This window comes from Mustela erminea, chromosome 4, assembly GCF_009829155.1.
Source record: "Mustela erminea isolate mMusErm1 chromosome 4, mMusErm1.Pri, whole genome shotgun sequence".
Lineage (NCBI taxonomy): Eukaryota > Metazoa > Chordata > Mammalia > Carnivora > Mustelidae > Mustela > Mustela erminea.
Window position 1 is genome coordinate 26,908,070 of NC_045617.1, and position 15,611 is coordinate 26,923,680.

Here is a 15,611-nt window from a genome sequence, read left to right on the forward strand (position 1 = left end):
TGTGAACAATTGGTTACTATTCTGGGGAGAGATGTGAAAATCCTGTTATGGATAGAAGAGTAGAAGGTTCAGCTTCTGCAGCTGATTTATGGGTTGACTTAAGAGTATAACATTTCTATCATTGTTTCTCTGTGAAATGTTCTCAGAGTTCTAAGACTCAGTGTAATTTACATATATATTTTGAAAGTGAGAGTTTGAGATTGCCTTAAGTTGGTGCCCCAAGAAATTGTTTTACAGTGGTGCTTTTTTTCATATTTTTATGCTTTGATAATTAGTTATATTCTTGTTGCTTAAACATTAATAATTCATTCATATGCAATTCAAATAATGTGTAGCAACTTCCTATTAAAACATTCCAACCCTATCATGATAGGAATTTTGCTAGTTGTATTAGGAAACCATGGTCAATGTGATAAAAAGGTCTTAAGTAATTTAAAATGTAATTTTTATTGTCCACCTAACCTGTTCATATTTTAATTTTTATTTTCAGCCTATCTAGTAATTATGATGCTCAAATGAAGAGCCTTTTAAGGATTGTGAGGATATTTTGTCATGTCTTTCGAATTGGTCCATCCTCTCCCAGTAATGGAATCGATTTGGGCTACAATGGGAATAAAACTCCAAGAAGCCAGGTGTTCAAGGTCAGAAAAGTACATGATATTGTTAGGAGATAATTGAAAAAGAGATGAATTTGATAAAGCTTGCAGTCATTAGTCGGAAATATCACAAACTAAGTTTATTTATTTTTTACCACTTTCTAAGTTAGGCACACCTTTCTCCTTTAATTTCTGTCTAATCAACAGCAATCTTAAGTGGTGAGTTTCTGTATTTTTCTTACAAATAACATTTTAATTCCATTAGTGTTGTATTCTAAAGGGTAAAGATATTTATTATTTAAATCTACATTTTTATTGGATTACAGGTTTTTTTTTTTTAATATTTTATTTACTTATTTATTTGACAGACAGAGATCACAAGTAGGCAGAGAGGCAGGCAGAGAGAGAGAGGAGGAGGAAGGCTCCCTGCTGAGCAGAGAGCCCAACGTGGGGCTCGATCCCAGAACCCTGAGATCATGACCTGAGCTGAAGGCAGAGGCTTTAACCCACTGAGCCACCCAGGCGCCCCATGGATTACAGGTTTTAAATGTGACAATATGCAACCATCATGCTTTTTTTAAAAAAAATTCTTACTCAGAAGGAAAGAAAATATCTAGTTTTCTTTTTTTCTTGTGTCCTTTTTTTTTTTTTTAAGTTTTTATTTATTTTATTTATTTATTCCAGTTAGTTAACATATAGCGTTAGTGTTAGTTTCAGGTATGCAGTATAGTGATTCAGCAATTCCATACATTACCCGGTGCTCCTCATGACAAGTGCACTCCTTAATTACCATCACCTGTTTAACCCATCCCCTCACCCACCTCCCCTCTGAAAGTATCTAGTTTCTGTTTAGAGGTTATTATCATGTGTATGTCTGTGTATGTGTTTTTGAAGTAAGATTACTTTCATTTCCTGCGTTTACTGCCAATTCTTGAGATCATGTCAAGGAAAAATCATTGAGATATTTTCTCTCTTCCTTTCTCTTTCTCTCTCTCTCTCTCTCCCTCTCTCTCTCTCTCTTTTTCTTTCTTTAGATTTTATTAATTTGAGAGGCAGCTGGGTGGTTCAGTGGGTTAAAGCCTCTGCCTTCTGCTCAGGTCATGATCCCAGGGTCCTGGGATAGAGCCCCGCATTGGGCTCTCTTCTCAGCAGGAAGCCTGCTTCCCCCCCTTCTCTCTGTCTGCCTCTCTGCCTACCTGTGATCTCTGTCTGTCAAATAAATAAATAAAATCTTTAAAAAAAAAAGATTTTATTAATTTGAGAGAGAAAGAGAGCATAGGTGGCGGGTGGTAGTGGTGAGAGGACAAAGGGAGAGGGGGAAGCAGGCTTCCCATTGAGCAGAGAGCCCGATGCGGGACTCCATCCCAGGACCCTGAGATCATGACCAGAGCCAAAGGCAGTTGCTTAACCGAGACACCCAGGCATCCCATATTTTCTTAAAATATTTTGTATTGCTTCAGCTGCTTCCTGTAAGACCCAAGACCATGTTGCTACCCAAATTAAATTACAATTTTATGAATTAAGCAAAATGAACATGGCTGTAATTCTCTTGGTGGGGCTTTTTTGTGGCATTATATTTTTAAATAACTCAGATGTTGGACAAATGTGTAACTTTATAACTGTTTTCATGTTATTTTTTTAAAGGCAATTTTCTTAAGAGATTTTCATAGTATAAAATTTGCTTTTTGGTTCACCAAGGCTTATATTTCTTTAGTCTTTTGAGTACAAATATAGGTTATCAATCTAAAAAGTGATATAAATATTTTAAAGTGTCAGTTCCTCAAAAACTAGTTATGATTGACAGCTTTACTGTCTGTAAAATCTGAAGTAAAACTAATGACTTATGCTAAATGATTTTTTTCTTACATAGAAATTTTTTTTACAGACATTTAATAACTGCTTTGTTAGCATTGTGACACTAGTAGGCTCTTTAATAACCTAAAATGGGTATGATAGGCTGCTTCACTGTTTTTTAAAGAATTAATGTTGGAAAGAATTTTTAGCTGTGTGTGTGTTCATGTATGTGAGAGAGAGAGTATTTCTTATTTTCCCCTTTTTTTTTTTTTCCCTATTGTGCCACCTCCTGGAAGGAGTCAGTTATACATCTTCTTGTAGTTCAGATTTTGGCTTTTCACATACTACTTCTTCAACAGTAGTTTGGAGTGATAACTTACTGTTTTTGCAAAATTTGAATCTAATCATTGAGCCACTGTTTTGTCATTGTTGTTTTAAGTGAGCTTTATTGCTTAAACATTCTCATTATATGCAGTTGTTCTTAATGTATTCTGGTATGGCCAGTGCTGTTAGTTCCTGAATCTAGGCTTGATTTGATTTTCTGTTTATTATTTCTGCTTACCTATAATGATGAATAGAAAATCAATTGAGGTGTAGATAGTCACTATTATCCAAATCGCATGTGGATTATATTCACTATTGTCTGATTTTTTTGTTGTTGTTAAATTTTAAGTGAGCCATGTGTTTGCTAATGATATCAGAAAATAAGTAGTGTGTTAATTCATAGCCTCTGTATAGGAATTAAATGCTTGATTTAAAATAGATAGTTTATAGATAGATAGTTTTCTATCTATCCCATCAGTACAGGTATAACAGAGTAGAAAAGGGTGTCACTGGTTTTCTTTGAACTTTTCTTTAATGAAATCTAAACTCTGTTTTGATTGTCATATACCAGTGAAGTATATAATAAAAAAGTTCTTTTTTTCTATTTTATTTCTCTTGTTAGTGTCTTCTTTTTTCTTAAGTTACTGTTTTCTGCATCATTGATAACTGCTTTGCCTCTGACCACTTTTTCTCTTAAATTTTGACCTTTCACTTTGTAAAATGTTTTTATTACAAAACTCACCTATTTTTTTAAACATTAGGTGTTACTATTAAAAACTTATAGTCTCTTTCATATAATTTTATGAATTAAATGTAGACTGAAGGATGAGAAAATGATGTCTTCCAACTTACAAGGATAAAAAATAGAAACTATATTGTCATCTATTTATATAAAGTCTTCTGTTCATTGTGGGGTGATTTACAGTTGTAAAGATCATAACCATTTCCTGAGTTCCTGCAGTGCTAGACTGGATATACCATTTTAATTTTTACCACATTTTTGTCTAAGGTAGCAATTGATCTTTACTTTCCATTTCATTAACTAGGTATCCTAACATGTCACTTTATTGTTAGGATTAACTAATGGGTTTTCCATTAAGAATGAGTGGGTTTATAGGCCATTTGGTTTTAGGAGGTGAAATTGTTTAACATCCTGTTATTAGTTTTCTGATTTATCTTAGAAATCCTTTAAGTTAATCTTAACACTTAGCTATTTTTTTTTCAGTGTGAAGAGATTTTTATCTAGTGCCTTGGAAACTTTGGGGTATCTGAATGAGAAGGTAGTTATGAATATTGAAGCAGTGTGAGCATGGAGTAGACAATTTAGGCTTCCTGAATCTTAATATGCGGGGTGATGTGTGTGTGTGTGTGTGTGTAGTAAGATGTGACTATTAATGCTTTGTAGAGTTATAATTGGTAAAATTTGGAAGCCAGGAAAGATTGAGAAACTTCTAAATTTAAAATCTTAATCTTTTGAGTTATAACATTTGACATTATCAAATTGAGACTAGTTAGACTAACAGAAAACTTCAAGATACTATTAAAGAACGTAAGTTACTAATACTTTCCTGTCAAAATTTGTGTCTCACTTTGGCAGATGGATATTAAATTTTTAAAAATTGTCCAACAAGTCTGAGATTATATGTTATGGTTTTGAAATAGATCTTAAAATGTTTTGAGAACTATGTGTGGTTATCATAACATTGTTACTATGTGTATAATATATTTCTGTAGTGAAGACCATTCAGTAATGTGAAATGAAGCACTATATCACAATGCCAAGATGCCTACTAATGGCTTCTATAGTCATTGACTCGTTTCTTTCTTTTTTTTTTTTTCTTAAGATTTTATTTATTTATTTGACAGAGAGAGATCACAAGTAGACGGAGAGGCAGGCAGAGAGAGAGAGGGAAGCAGGCTCCCTGCTGAGCAGAGAGCCCGATGCGGGACTTGATCCTAGGGACCTGAGATCAAGACCTGAGCCGAAGGCAGTGGCTTAACCAACTGAGCCACCCAGGCGCCCAATTGACTCATTTTCTATAGTCATTGTTTTCCGTAGTCATTGACTTATGTTTCAGAAATAGGTGATATATATGTAGCTTTGTATCTTATCTACAGTTTTCTATCATTATTATTTATGGATATAGAAAGCATCATAGATAAGCTTTGCAGTGGTTTATTTTTAATTTTAAAAATTTACTTTAACCCCTTTTTTAATTTGTGGCTGCTACCACAGTTAGAAATTAAAATTATTTTCACAGTATTTTGGTTATTGAGGCATGAACTTTCTGAACAAACCTTCAAAGGGACACCTCTTTAGGTAAAAATACCGTGAGGTTGAAATTTAGTTTTAATGCATGTGTGAATGAAGAAAGAAAAGAGGAAAAAGCCCAAGATGACCGACTAGTTCTTTTTTTCCCCTCATTCTCTTTTTAATTTTTGCTGTGTTCCTTTACTGACAAGTCTTTCTCGAACTATCATTTTTACACAGATCTGGGTTTAAAAAGTTATTTCTGGATTACTCAAAATTTGCCTTTAATTTTTACACATTGTCAGTATTTAAAGATAGGATTGCTGTTGGTTCAGGCTCAGTGCTCTCATCTGTGTGAGCAGCAGGTTATCATTTCTTGCCTTAGGCTTCATCTCTATTCAGTGTGCTGATTTTCTAGGCTTTAGCCCTTCTCATTTGGAGGCCAATTATTCCTTTTGTCTTTTGTTTCAAGAAGTTTTAAATTACCACCCATTCTTTCTATTTTGGAAGTTCATTTTGTGATGTTAAACTGAAAGTTTCACTGACATAAGAAGTGCTTTTTCATCTTTTACAGCGTGTTTAATGTTTTGCTCATGAGAAGAATTAAGACATTTTTGGTGCACCTCAGTGTTTATGGCAGCTGGCGCTTCTTGCCCTTCCTTTAAGCAGCTCAGGGATCCTGAATCTTCCAACTGCTGTGCCTAACCATGGAAAAGCCCTCTTTGTAGGGGGCAGGAATGCTTATTTCAACCTCAGAGAGAGTATAATTAGTTTCTCACTCTGCTTACCTGTTACCTAGTCTGTACTAATTAAATATTTGTTGAATGAAGGAAGTGGGTTTTTGTTGGTGATAGCATGACTTTTTGCTTTTTCTGCTTTTTGGTTTAATATTACAATGAAGACTTAGGGTTAATTTAACTATTTTCAAGTTCAGTAAGTCAAATATTTCCAAAAAGTGGATGTTCTGGAAACTTGAAGAAAGACTGAACATATAGCAGAGGAATTTGTTAGAAAATAATTATAAAGAATTTCCTGGAAGAATAGGTTATTTAAATATTTCCTAAACTTTCAAATGTAGTTGATGAATCTGTTTCCACTAAGTAAGATTTTAGTATTTTAATTATTATTATTTTTTTGGTTGAAATATTGTAGGCATGGCTCTTTCTGAAGCACATGGTCTAATTTGTAGCATTCTGTGATCCTAAAAGAAACAAAAAGTAAGAGTAACTTTTACATTCATTTGTAGGAAGGCAATTTATATTCTCAATAGGAATATTTCATACCTTGTGGCTCAGCTGGTGAAGCTTCTGCCTTTGGCTCAGGTTATGATCCTGGTGTTAATAGGAATATTTAAAATAGTGTAGAAATGAAGGAGCGTTTAACTGCTATCCTTGGCTGTCCTCCCGCCCTCTACTGATAACTGTTAATTTTTATTTGGGATTAAAAATGTTCTAGCAGGTCTCTCCCCCCCGCCCAGTTTTATTGAGATATAACTGACCTGTAACATTGCATAAGCTTAAGGTGTACAGTGTGATAATTTGATACATGTGTGTTTTGCAAAATGTTTGTCACAATAAGGTCAGTTAGCATATCCTTCACTGACATTATTTCCATTTTCCTTTGTTACGGTGAGGACATCAAAGCTTTACTCACATAGCATCTTTCAAGTAAACAGTATAGGATTGATAATTGGTCATGGTATTGTATATTGGAGCCCTGGTAACATGTCTTTTATGGTATTTCTCCTTGTTAAAAATTACTAATTATTAGGGATGATACATATATTTCTTCTTCTTTAGTACTTAGTCATTTTGTAGCTTTTGTGATTACATAATATTTTGAAAGGGAAACTTTCATTTGCTGTTAATTTACAGAAGACATTTCATTATTCTTAAGAGGCATATTTTAAATAGTATAGAAATAAGAAGTAGTTTACTCTCTCCCTCCCTTTTTCTTTTGCTAGTCAGGGGCACCTGGGTGGCTCAATCAGTTAAGCATCTGCCTTTGGCTCAGGTCATGATCCCAGCGTTCCCGTCCGGCTCCCTGCTCCTTGGGGAGCCTGCTTCTCTTCCTCCTAGTCCTCTGCCTCTGCTTGTGTGCTCTCTCTCTTGTCACTCTCTCTCTCTCTCTTGCTCTTGCTCTTGCTCTGCTCTCTTAAAAAAAGAAAACTTGGGACGCCTGGGTGGCTCAGTTGGTTAAGCAGCTGCCTTCGGCTCAGGTCGTGATCCCAGCGTCCTGGGATCGAGTCCTACATCGGGCTCCTTGCTCGGCAGGGAGCCTGCTTCTCCCTCTGCCTCTGCCTGCCATTCTGTCTGCCTGTGCTCGCTCGCTCTCCCTTTCTCTCTCTGACAAATAAATAAAATCTTTAAAAAAAAAAAAAAGATTAAAAAAAAAAGAAAACTTAAAAAAATATTTGCTAGTTGGTATTTGATAGTTACTAGTTATTAGAGATGGATTTTGTGTTTTATGTGCGTGAAAACTTATGCATGTTTTATGTGTGTGTGTGTATATATATATATGCATTTCTTACCATAAATTTTCAAAATCTGTGAATTGCATGTAAAGAAAAGAGCACAGTAAACTTTTTCAAAAGTTTATTTTTTTTAATAATCTCTTCATCTGGGTGCCTGGGTGGCTCAGTGGATTAAAGTCTCTGCCTTCGGCTCAGGTCATGATCCCAGGGTCCTGCATTTGAGGCCCTTGTCATTGGGCTCTCTGCTCAGAGGGGAGCCTCCTTCCCCCTCTCTCTCTCTGCCTGGCTTTCTGCCTACTTGTGATCTCTGCCTGTCAAATAAATGAAGAAAATCTTAAAAAAAAAAAAAAAAATCTCTACACCTAGTGTTGGACTCCAAACTCACAGCCCTGAGATCAAATTGCATGTACCACTGACTGAGCCAGGCAGGCACCCCAAAACTATGCTGTTTATTATGCTTTTTAGGAATTCTCTCTTTCTTTTTAAAAAGATTTATTTATTTGACAGACAGAGATTACAAGTAGGCAGATAGACAGGCAGAGAGAGAGGAGGAAGCAGACTCTCCGCTGAGCAGAGAGCCCAATGCGGGGCCCCATCCCAGGACCCTGGAATCACAACCCGAGCTAAAGACTGAGGCTTTAACTCACTGGGCCACCAGGGTCCCCTAGGAATTCTCATTTTTTAAATTGTGAAAAGATTTATAATTGAAAATTGTTAACACATGAATATAGTAAATGTTGGGGAATTGCATATGTAAAAGTAGTATATGTTTGTTTTGTTTTATTTTTTAAAGGTCATTTATTTATTTATTTGACAGAAAGAGATCACAAGTAGGCAGAGGCAGGCAGAGGGAGAGGGGGAAGCAGACTCCCTGCTGAGCAGAGACCCCGATGCAGGGCTTGATCCCAGGACCCTGAGACCATGACCTGAGCTGAAGGCAGAGGCTTAACTCACTATGCCACCCAACTGCCCCATAAAAGTAGTATGTTTTTAAATCTAAATATTTGAAAAATTTTAAAAGATGAAAGATTGCTTATAAATTTTTTGTTAGACTTTAGTTTTACCTTTTTTTATTCCAAGGAATAAATACATGCAAATTAAACTTTGCTATAAACAAAGAAATTGTTATTTATGTGGCATTCTTATGATTTTGTTATTACCTTTAGGCATTGCTATCACATTAATTTAGGAAAATAGAAGTATTTAGAATAAATTTTCTCTTTTATGTTATTTGTTTGTCTGTGTGAGTTTTTTTCCCCAGAATTTAAGAATAATGTTTAAAAAACACTTCTGTTTTTCTCCTAGCCTCTTGAATTGCTTTGGCACTCCTTAGATGAATGGCTAGTTTTAATAGCTACAGAATTGATGAAAAACAAAAAGGACTCAACGGATATTGCTTCTATTTTACTGAAACAAAAAGGCCAAGATCAAGATGGTACTTCCATTCCTCCATTTGAACCTCCAGGACCTGGGAGCTATGAAAATCTATCCACTGGCACAGGGGAATCTAAACCAGATGCTTTTGGAGGAAAACAGGAAGCCAGTGCAGACTGTCAGGATGTTATTTCTATGACAGCTAACCGGCTAAGTGCTGTCATTCAAGCTTTTTACATGTGCTGTTCTTGTCAGATGCCTCCAGGGTAAGAAGGTTTCTGCTTATTACTTCCTTTTCTGATAGATGAAGAAAAACTATGATTTTTTTGTAATTTCAGTAACAACAAATAATAATTTGTTAATTTTAGGTTCTGTTTTAATTTTGCTTTAGGATACTTACTGTACTAATCTTAAAATACTTGAGTTTTAAGCAATATATAAGTTATTAACATGTAGAATGGTGAATGTCACTTTGTATAAGATTATTTAATTATGTATTATTTAAAATGTGTAGAGCAGAGACATTTAAAATTTCAAGGTTTTAAAAAATTCTCTGAGCATATCCTCAGTTAATGAAAAGCCATATATATACACACACACACACACACACACACACACACACACACATATATATTTTAAATTTAAAATTTCAAGGTTTTAAAAAATTCTCTGGGCATATCCTCAGTTAATGAAAAGCTATATATATATATATATATATATATATATATATATGCACACACACACACACATATTCTAATCTCATGTATTGACTGGGCATGCCTCAGTTTCTCAGTTTTTCAAGATTTTAAAACTTCTCTGGGCATATCCTCTGTTAATGAAAAGTTATATATATATGTATTCTAATCTTATGTATTGACTGGGCATGCTTCAGTTTCTCAAATTTAGTGCAAACCCAAATCTTGTTTTTTTTTTAATAGTTATTACTGTATCACCAATTTCTATGTGTTCTCATTGTTTTTTTTAATCCCCACAGAATGACTTCACCTCGTTTCATTGAATTTGTCTGCAAACATGATGAAGTTTTAAAATGCTTTGTTAATAGGTAAAGTTTTCTCAGATTCATATATTGTCCTCATAGACTTTTCTTTCTTACGGTTTTTATCTCAACAAAAATAATGTTATTTTCGTTACTATTCAAAAAATGCTACATGACAAGTAAAAGTATAGTAGGTGTGGATTAATATTTTTCTTTTGTTTCAGTATCTGTATATCTGAATTTGCTTTTCACTTAGTACAACTCATTCTTCCTGTCCATTTAAACAAATTATATTTTTCTTTCAGAAATCCCAAAATTATATTTGACCACTTTCACTTTCTCCTTGAATGTCCTGAGTTGATGTCAAGATTCATGCATATCATAAAAGCACAGGTAGAGATTTCTTTTAACCTTGTTTTTATTCTGTCTAATGAAAATTAAGTCTTTTAGTTTGAATACAATTTAGTGAAGTAATTATTATACTTGAGAGCTCCTGCTGTAAGAGGAGTGAAGTTACTTTATTCTTTACTTTAGTTTGTGGAATTACATTAGTATGTGACTTTAATATGAAGAGCATTTTTTTTTTTTTTTGGAAGAGCATTTTTTTTAAATTTTAAAGGAAGTATGTATCAAGTGCCCACTGTGTGCAAAGACAACAGAATACATTGACACATTTTCTGAAATGAGTTTACTGGAGCGTTGGTGCTATAAGGCTGATGGTCCTTGAGAAAAGCATTTTATCCCCAAATGCATTTAGAAAATATAATATCCCTGTTGGAGATTTATAATGCATATCAACAGCTTGTTAAAAGGCATTGAGAAACCCTCTGCTAAAAATAGTGATTTAACTTTGTTAATCCTTCAAATTTATTTGACCTGAGAGCCTTTTCCCCAGTAAGGTTCATTCTTCATATCTCATGTTTCATGAAATGTGCTAGGGGAAAGCTTGTTTTGCTACGTACAATCTATGTAATTTGGGGCACATTTCCAACATCCTTAAGCCTTGGTTTCTTCATCTATAAAATAGGGATAATGACACCAATCTCACAAAACTACTGTGAAGAATAAATTTTAATTGTAACTGATGTATATGTTCAATAGATGGTAGTTATTTGAAGATAGAAAGCATATGTCTTCTCTCTGAAAAGATGTTGATTCATTCTAGCAGGGGAGATCATAAGTGTACCTATAAAATAGTAGTTACATTATTACGTGATTGTTTAGGAGTTTAAGGGAGGAAGACCTTGCTCCTGCCTGCTGTAGTCAAGAAGATTTTGAAGGGGAAGTAGAGTTTATGCTGGACATTGAAAAGCATTGCAACATTTTGCTGGAAGTGAATGGGGAAGATGAACATTCTAGCCAAGATACGGGCCAGGGCTTATAAATGGAAAAGTGTGTAAAATTACAGTGGTTGAAGCAGAAATTTTGTGTAGGTGAGGAATGAGATATAATTCTGGAAAGGTAGGTTGGGGTCACACTGTGTTAAGCCTTGATTGCCAGATTGAAGAATCTTCTTTGTTTTTTTGACTATCAGCAACCCCTGGTAACTTGGGACAATGATAGGACCTTGGCAAAAATTTTAGGGAATAATTTGTCAAAAGTGCAGGATAGACTGGAGGTTCTGGTTTGGTTAGTAGTCATAAGATAGATACTATAGGTGTTTTTAAAATGTCTTTAGGGACACTGACCCTTTTGGAAGTTAAAGAAGCTAAGAACTAATTTTTATAAAATTCTGCACACATACATTATATGTATGTTAAAAAATAATGTAAAAGAGAAGATAATAATAGTAACTTACATTTATTGAATGCTAACTTTAGGTCAGTTACCATATAGATGCTTGGATTATTTCCACAACAATCTTGTGAGATAGGTACTCTTTAACTGAGGAGATTAAGCAACTTGTCATTTAGGTACTAAGTGGGAGAACCAGAATTTAAGATCTTATTTATTTATTTGACACACAGAGAGAGAGAGATCACAAGTGGGCAGAGAAGCAGGCAGAGAGAGAGGGGGAAGCAGGTCCCCCCGCCGAGCAGAGAGCCCGATGCGGGGCTCGATCCCAGAACCCCAGGATCATGACCCGAGCCGAAGGCAGAGACTTTAACCCTCTGAGCCACCCAGGTGCCCCGAGTGTGTCTGTTTTTTAAATTCATTTTCTTAATCTAAACTATTTGACTCCATTCTAGGGCAAATAAGATTATATGTGAAAGAAGCTCTTAGATTTTGAAAGAGTTTGTTATTCTTAATATTATCTCTGCTTTTCACTTGTTTTCCTCTTCCATTCCTGAACAGTTAGTCAAAAGCAATTGCATTAAGCTACCCACCCTTTTTTACCCACAGAGGAGGTTTTGTTGCCTGACCCAGGTGAGGAAGTGTTCACATGTGTAGTGGTGGCATAATGGGGAGTTTGGAGCTTCGGTATGGTAAGGGGTTGCCCTTCGAGGGGGGCCCAGCATAGAGTATGTGAGTTGGAGCAGCATATGGAGGATGTCCAGTATAGAGGATGGTGACAGTTGCTCAGAGTCGACAGCCCAAGTAGGATAGAGGGCATCCATGCAGTAATGTGTCCATGTCAGTGACAGGAGATTGGTTATATACAATGTAGGGTAGTTCATCAAATAATTAAATGTACTTATTATGGGAGCCTATTTTCTCACTATTGGAGGAAGGAGTTACTAAATGGAAGAGAATAGATTGACACATGTGCTGTTGGATTGGAATTGGAGATAGCAGTGTGAACTTAAATTTTCAGGGTAGATCAATAGATAAAGCAAACCTGGCACCCAGTTCTCAGCCCCTACACACTGTTCTCAATTAACCGGGGCTCTTTGGAGAAATGGCTAATTTCAGGGCTCTGTCAGGGAAAGTACAAATGAGCCTAGAACTTCTTATATGCAAGAAAGTTGTTCAAAGAGTGACAGGATTATGTCAGAATGACACAGAATCAGTTTGAATGAACTCTGCTGGCCAACGCTGAATAATTTGAACATTCAAATAAATTATGATGGCAGAATACTATAAATAAAATTGGAACTCATAAGCCTATACTGAAAAAATTAATAAATGTGAAGTTTGATGAAGGGTGGGGTGTGTTTATAGTCTTAAAGTATCTACTCACAGAATACTTAAGAATTACAAAGATTAAAAACTACAGTGGAAAACTTGGCAGTGATCAAAACAGATGTATCAGCATACTAGCTGATAGGACGTACTGAGGAGAATGTGGGCATCACTTCTAAGATATTCCTGCTAAAGATGTACACCCTGAATTTAATCATGAGAAAAACATCAGACTAACTTCAGTGGAGGGACATTCTCCACAATAACTGACATACAGGTTTTAAAAGTATCAATCAAGGTCATGAAAATTAAGAACTCACTGAAGAACTGTACCAGAGTGAGAGAGACAGGACAGCTAAGTGCCATTCTCACACTGTGAAGGATAATATTAGGACATGGGCAGAGCTTGACATGAGGGTCTAAGAATTAGCTGTAGTAATGTATCAAGGTTAGTTTCTTGATTTTGATGGTTGTTATCTAGTTATGTAGAATTCTCTTGATTATAAGAAATATACACTGAAGTATTTAAGGGTGACTAGACATCACGTTGGCAGCTTACTCTCATATCAAGGAAAATATACTTAATTCTCTATTATACTTAGAAATTTTCTGTAACTTGGAAGCATTTTGCAAAAAATCAAGTAGAAGGTGTAAAAGAACAAAAACAATTACCTGTGGTAAGGGATTGACTTCTTCTATTGGTGGCTTTCAGAAGTGGCCTGTAGTTAAAGGGAGAGTCATTTTGCATTGCTGTGCAAATGCTATTAAGAGGAGCCTCTGATCAGTCTTGTTTTGTGAATTATTTAATGGAAATGCGGTACTCAGAAAGTTTACATACAAAAACATGCCCTTTGGCTTTTTAGGTGTATGTAAATATGTGTGGATGTTTTGATCTTACACATCTCTTACTGGCTTCTGAAGGTAACATTGTATATAGTTTAATGTTCCACTTGAATTACTTTAAAAATGCCATTTGCTTTTATTTATTGGTTCACATTTTATAGATAAAGGATATAGTTTAATATCTTAAAATGGTGAATAAGTTTTCTATCACTTTCTGTCATGTCAAACAATTTTAACTTTGTTCTGAGTGACAATAAGAAAACTTACTTATTGAGCATTCTGGGTATTGCTATTTCTGCATGTTACTTAACCTCTTGGTACTGTTCTTCTCTTCTGTGAAGTAGGGATGATACGAGGCCCTTTTTCTCATAGTGTTTTGAGGATTACATGTGAAAATGCATGTAAAGTGCTGAAAAGAGCACCTGGCATATTTAGGTGCTTTAATAATTGTTAGCTAATTAATTATTATAATTATGATTATTATGTTCTGGATTTGCATTATTTTATTTAATTCTCACAGTTAGCCCTTGAAATATTTCCCCTGTTTTACAGGTAGGAAAACTGAAGTTCTGCAAGGTTAAGTAATTTCCCCAAAATCACAAACCTAGTAGTGACAGAGCCAGGATTCCAAACCATGTTGATCGAACTTCAAAGCCCCTACTTAAATGTATTACTTCTTTTTTTTTTTTTTAAGATTTTATTTATTTATTTGATAGAGATGGCAAGAGAGGGAATACAAGTAGGGGGGAATGGCAGAGGGAGAAGCAGGCTTCCCGTTGAGCAGGGTGCCCAGTGCAGAGCTTAATTCCAGGACCCTGGGATCATGCATGACCTGAGCCGAAGGCAGATGCTTAACAACTGAGCCACCCAGGCACCCCAAAGGCATTACTTCTGCGTAATGTTTTTTTTTTTTCCCTCCTGTACCAAAGTTTTAGAAATAATCAGCGTTAAAACTGTAAGCACTTTATATTCTAGTTCACTTATTAGAGTTTATATGCCCAGTAGTTATAACAGAAGTGCTTTACTCAGAACGCAAAAGACTATTAGAAGTATGGATAAAATTAGACACTTTTATTTTATTTTTAATTTTTTTTTAAAGTTTATTCAGGTCATCTCTACACCCAACTGGGGCTCTAACTCATTGCCTCAAGATCAAGAATTACATGCCTCTCTGACTGAGCCAGCCAGACACTCCAATACATTGAACTTTTAAAAAAGAGAACATTTACTCTTTTCTTAACTGAAAGAGAAGATACTAAAAGACATAATTTAATCTCTCACAAGTTACTTTCAATAATAATAGTATTTTTATTAAGAACTAATAAAAAGTGATGTTTAAGCCGTTTGAAGCAAAACTAATATTTAACTCAGATGAATAAATTTACTGGTGTCCTACAAGCTGTCTGAAAGATAACCTCTTTGTGGTCTTGGATATTGATCCTATTTATTTCTTGAAATTCCTGGCTTTGTGGAATTACACCATCCTGGTCCTTTGACTTTTATAGCTATGTGTATCATTTGCTAAGCAGATTCTCAGTCCTGACCTGTGATCATAAACTCTGTTCTACGTGTTGTTCCCTGTATCTTTAATCTCTTGATCTTACCTTGTGTCCAACTTCAGCTTTGTTCATGACTATATTTCCAGTGCTTCACCTGTGGCACTTTCTAATATTTATTTCCAAGTTCTTAGTAGTTGCATGCCAGGTAAGCTGAAATTCAGAATATATAAAACCTCATTCAGTATCTTTGGACCTCTGCCTTCTAGGACTCTGGGGGTAGGTTTTGAGGGGAGGTTTTCTCCCTCTAAGCTGTTTCATTAAATTCTATCCCTAGAGATCTTCTCTTACTTTTCATCTTTGTCAATCTGTCTTTCAGATTTCCTTCTTTTTCCTCTTC

At 35.1% G+C, this 15,611-nt stretch overlaps 1 protein-coding gene across 8 annotated transcripts in view; it reads left to right on the plus strand.

Annotated features, from left to right (window-relative positions):
- The window catches only part of HACE1 (HECT domain and ankyrin repeat containing E3 ubiquitin protein ligase 1), a 127,473-nt gene that overhangs the window by 62,082 nt on the left and 49,780 nt on the right, over positions 1 to 15,611 (plus strand). For 7 of the 8 annotated variants that reach the window (XM_032338946.1, XM_032338949.1, XM_032338950.1 and 4 more), the window contains 4 exons: positions 491 to 641; positions 8,744 to 9,078; positions 9,807 to 9,875; positions 10,115 to 10,202. In XM_032338946.1, coding sequence (XP_032194837.1) covers positions 491 to 641; positions 8,744 to 9,078; positions 9,807 to 9,875; positions 10,115 to 10,202 — 643 coding nt within the window. The remainder of the gene's footprint in view (positions 1 to 490; positions 642 to 8,743; positions 9,079 to 9,806; positions 9,876 to 10,114; positions 10,203 to 15,611) is intronic. The other variant, XM_032338951.1, reaches the window with a different exon arrangement.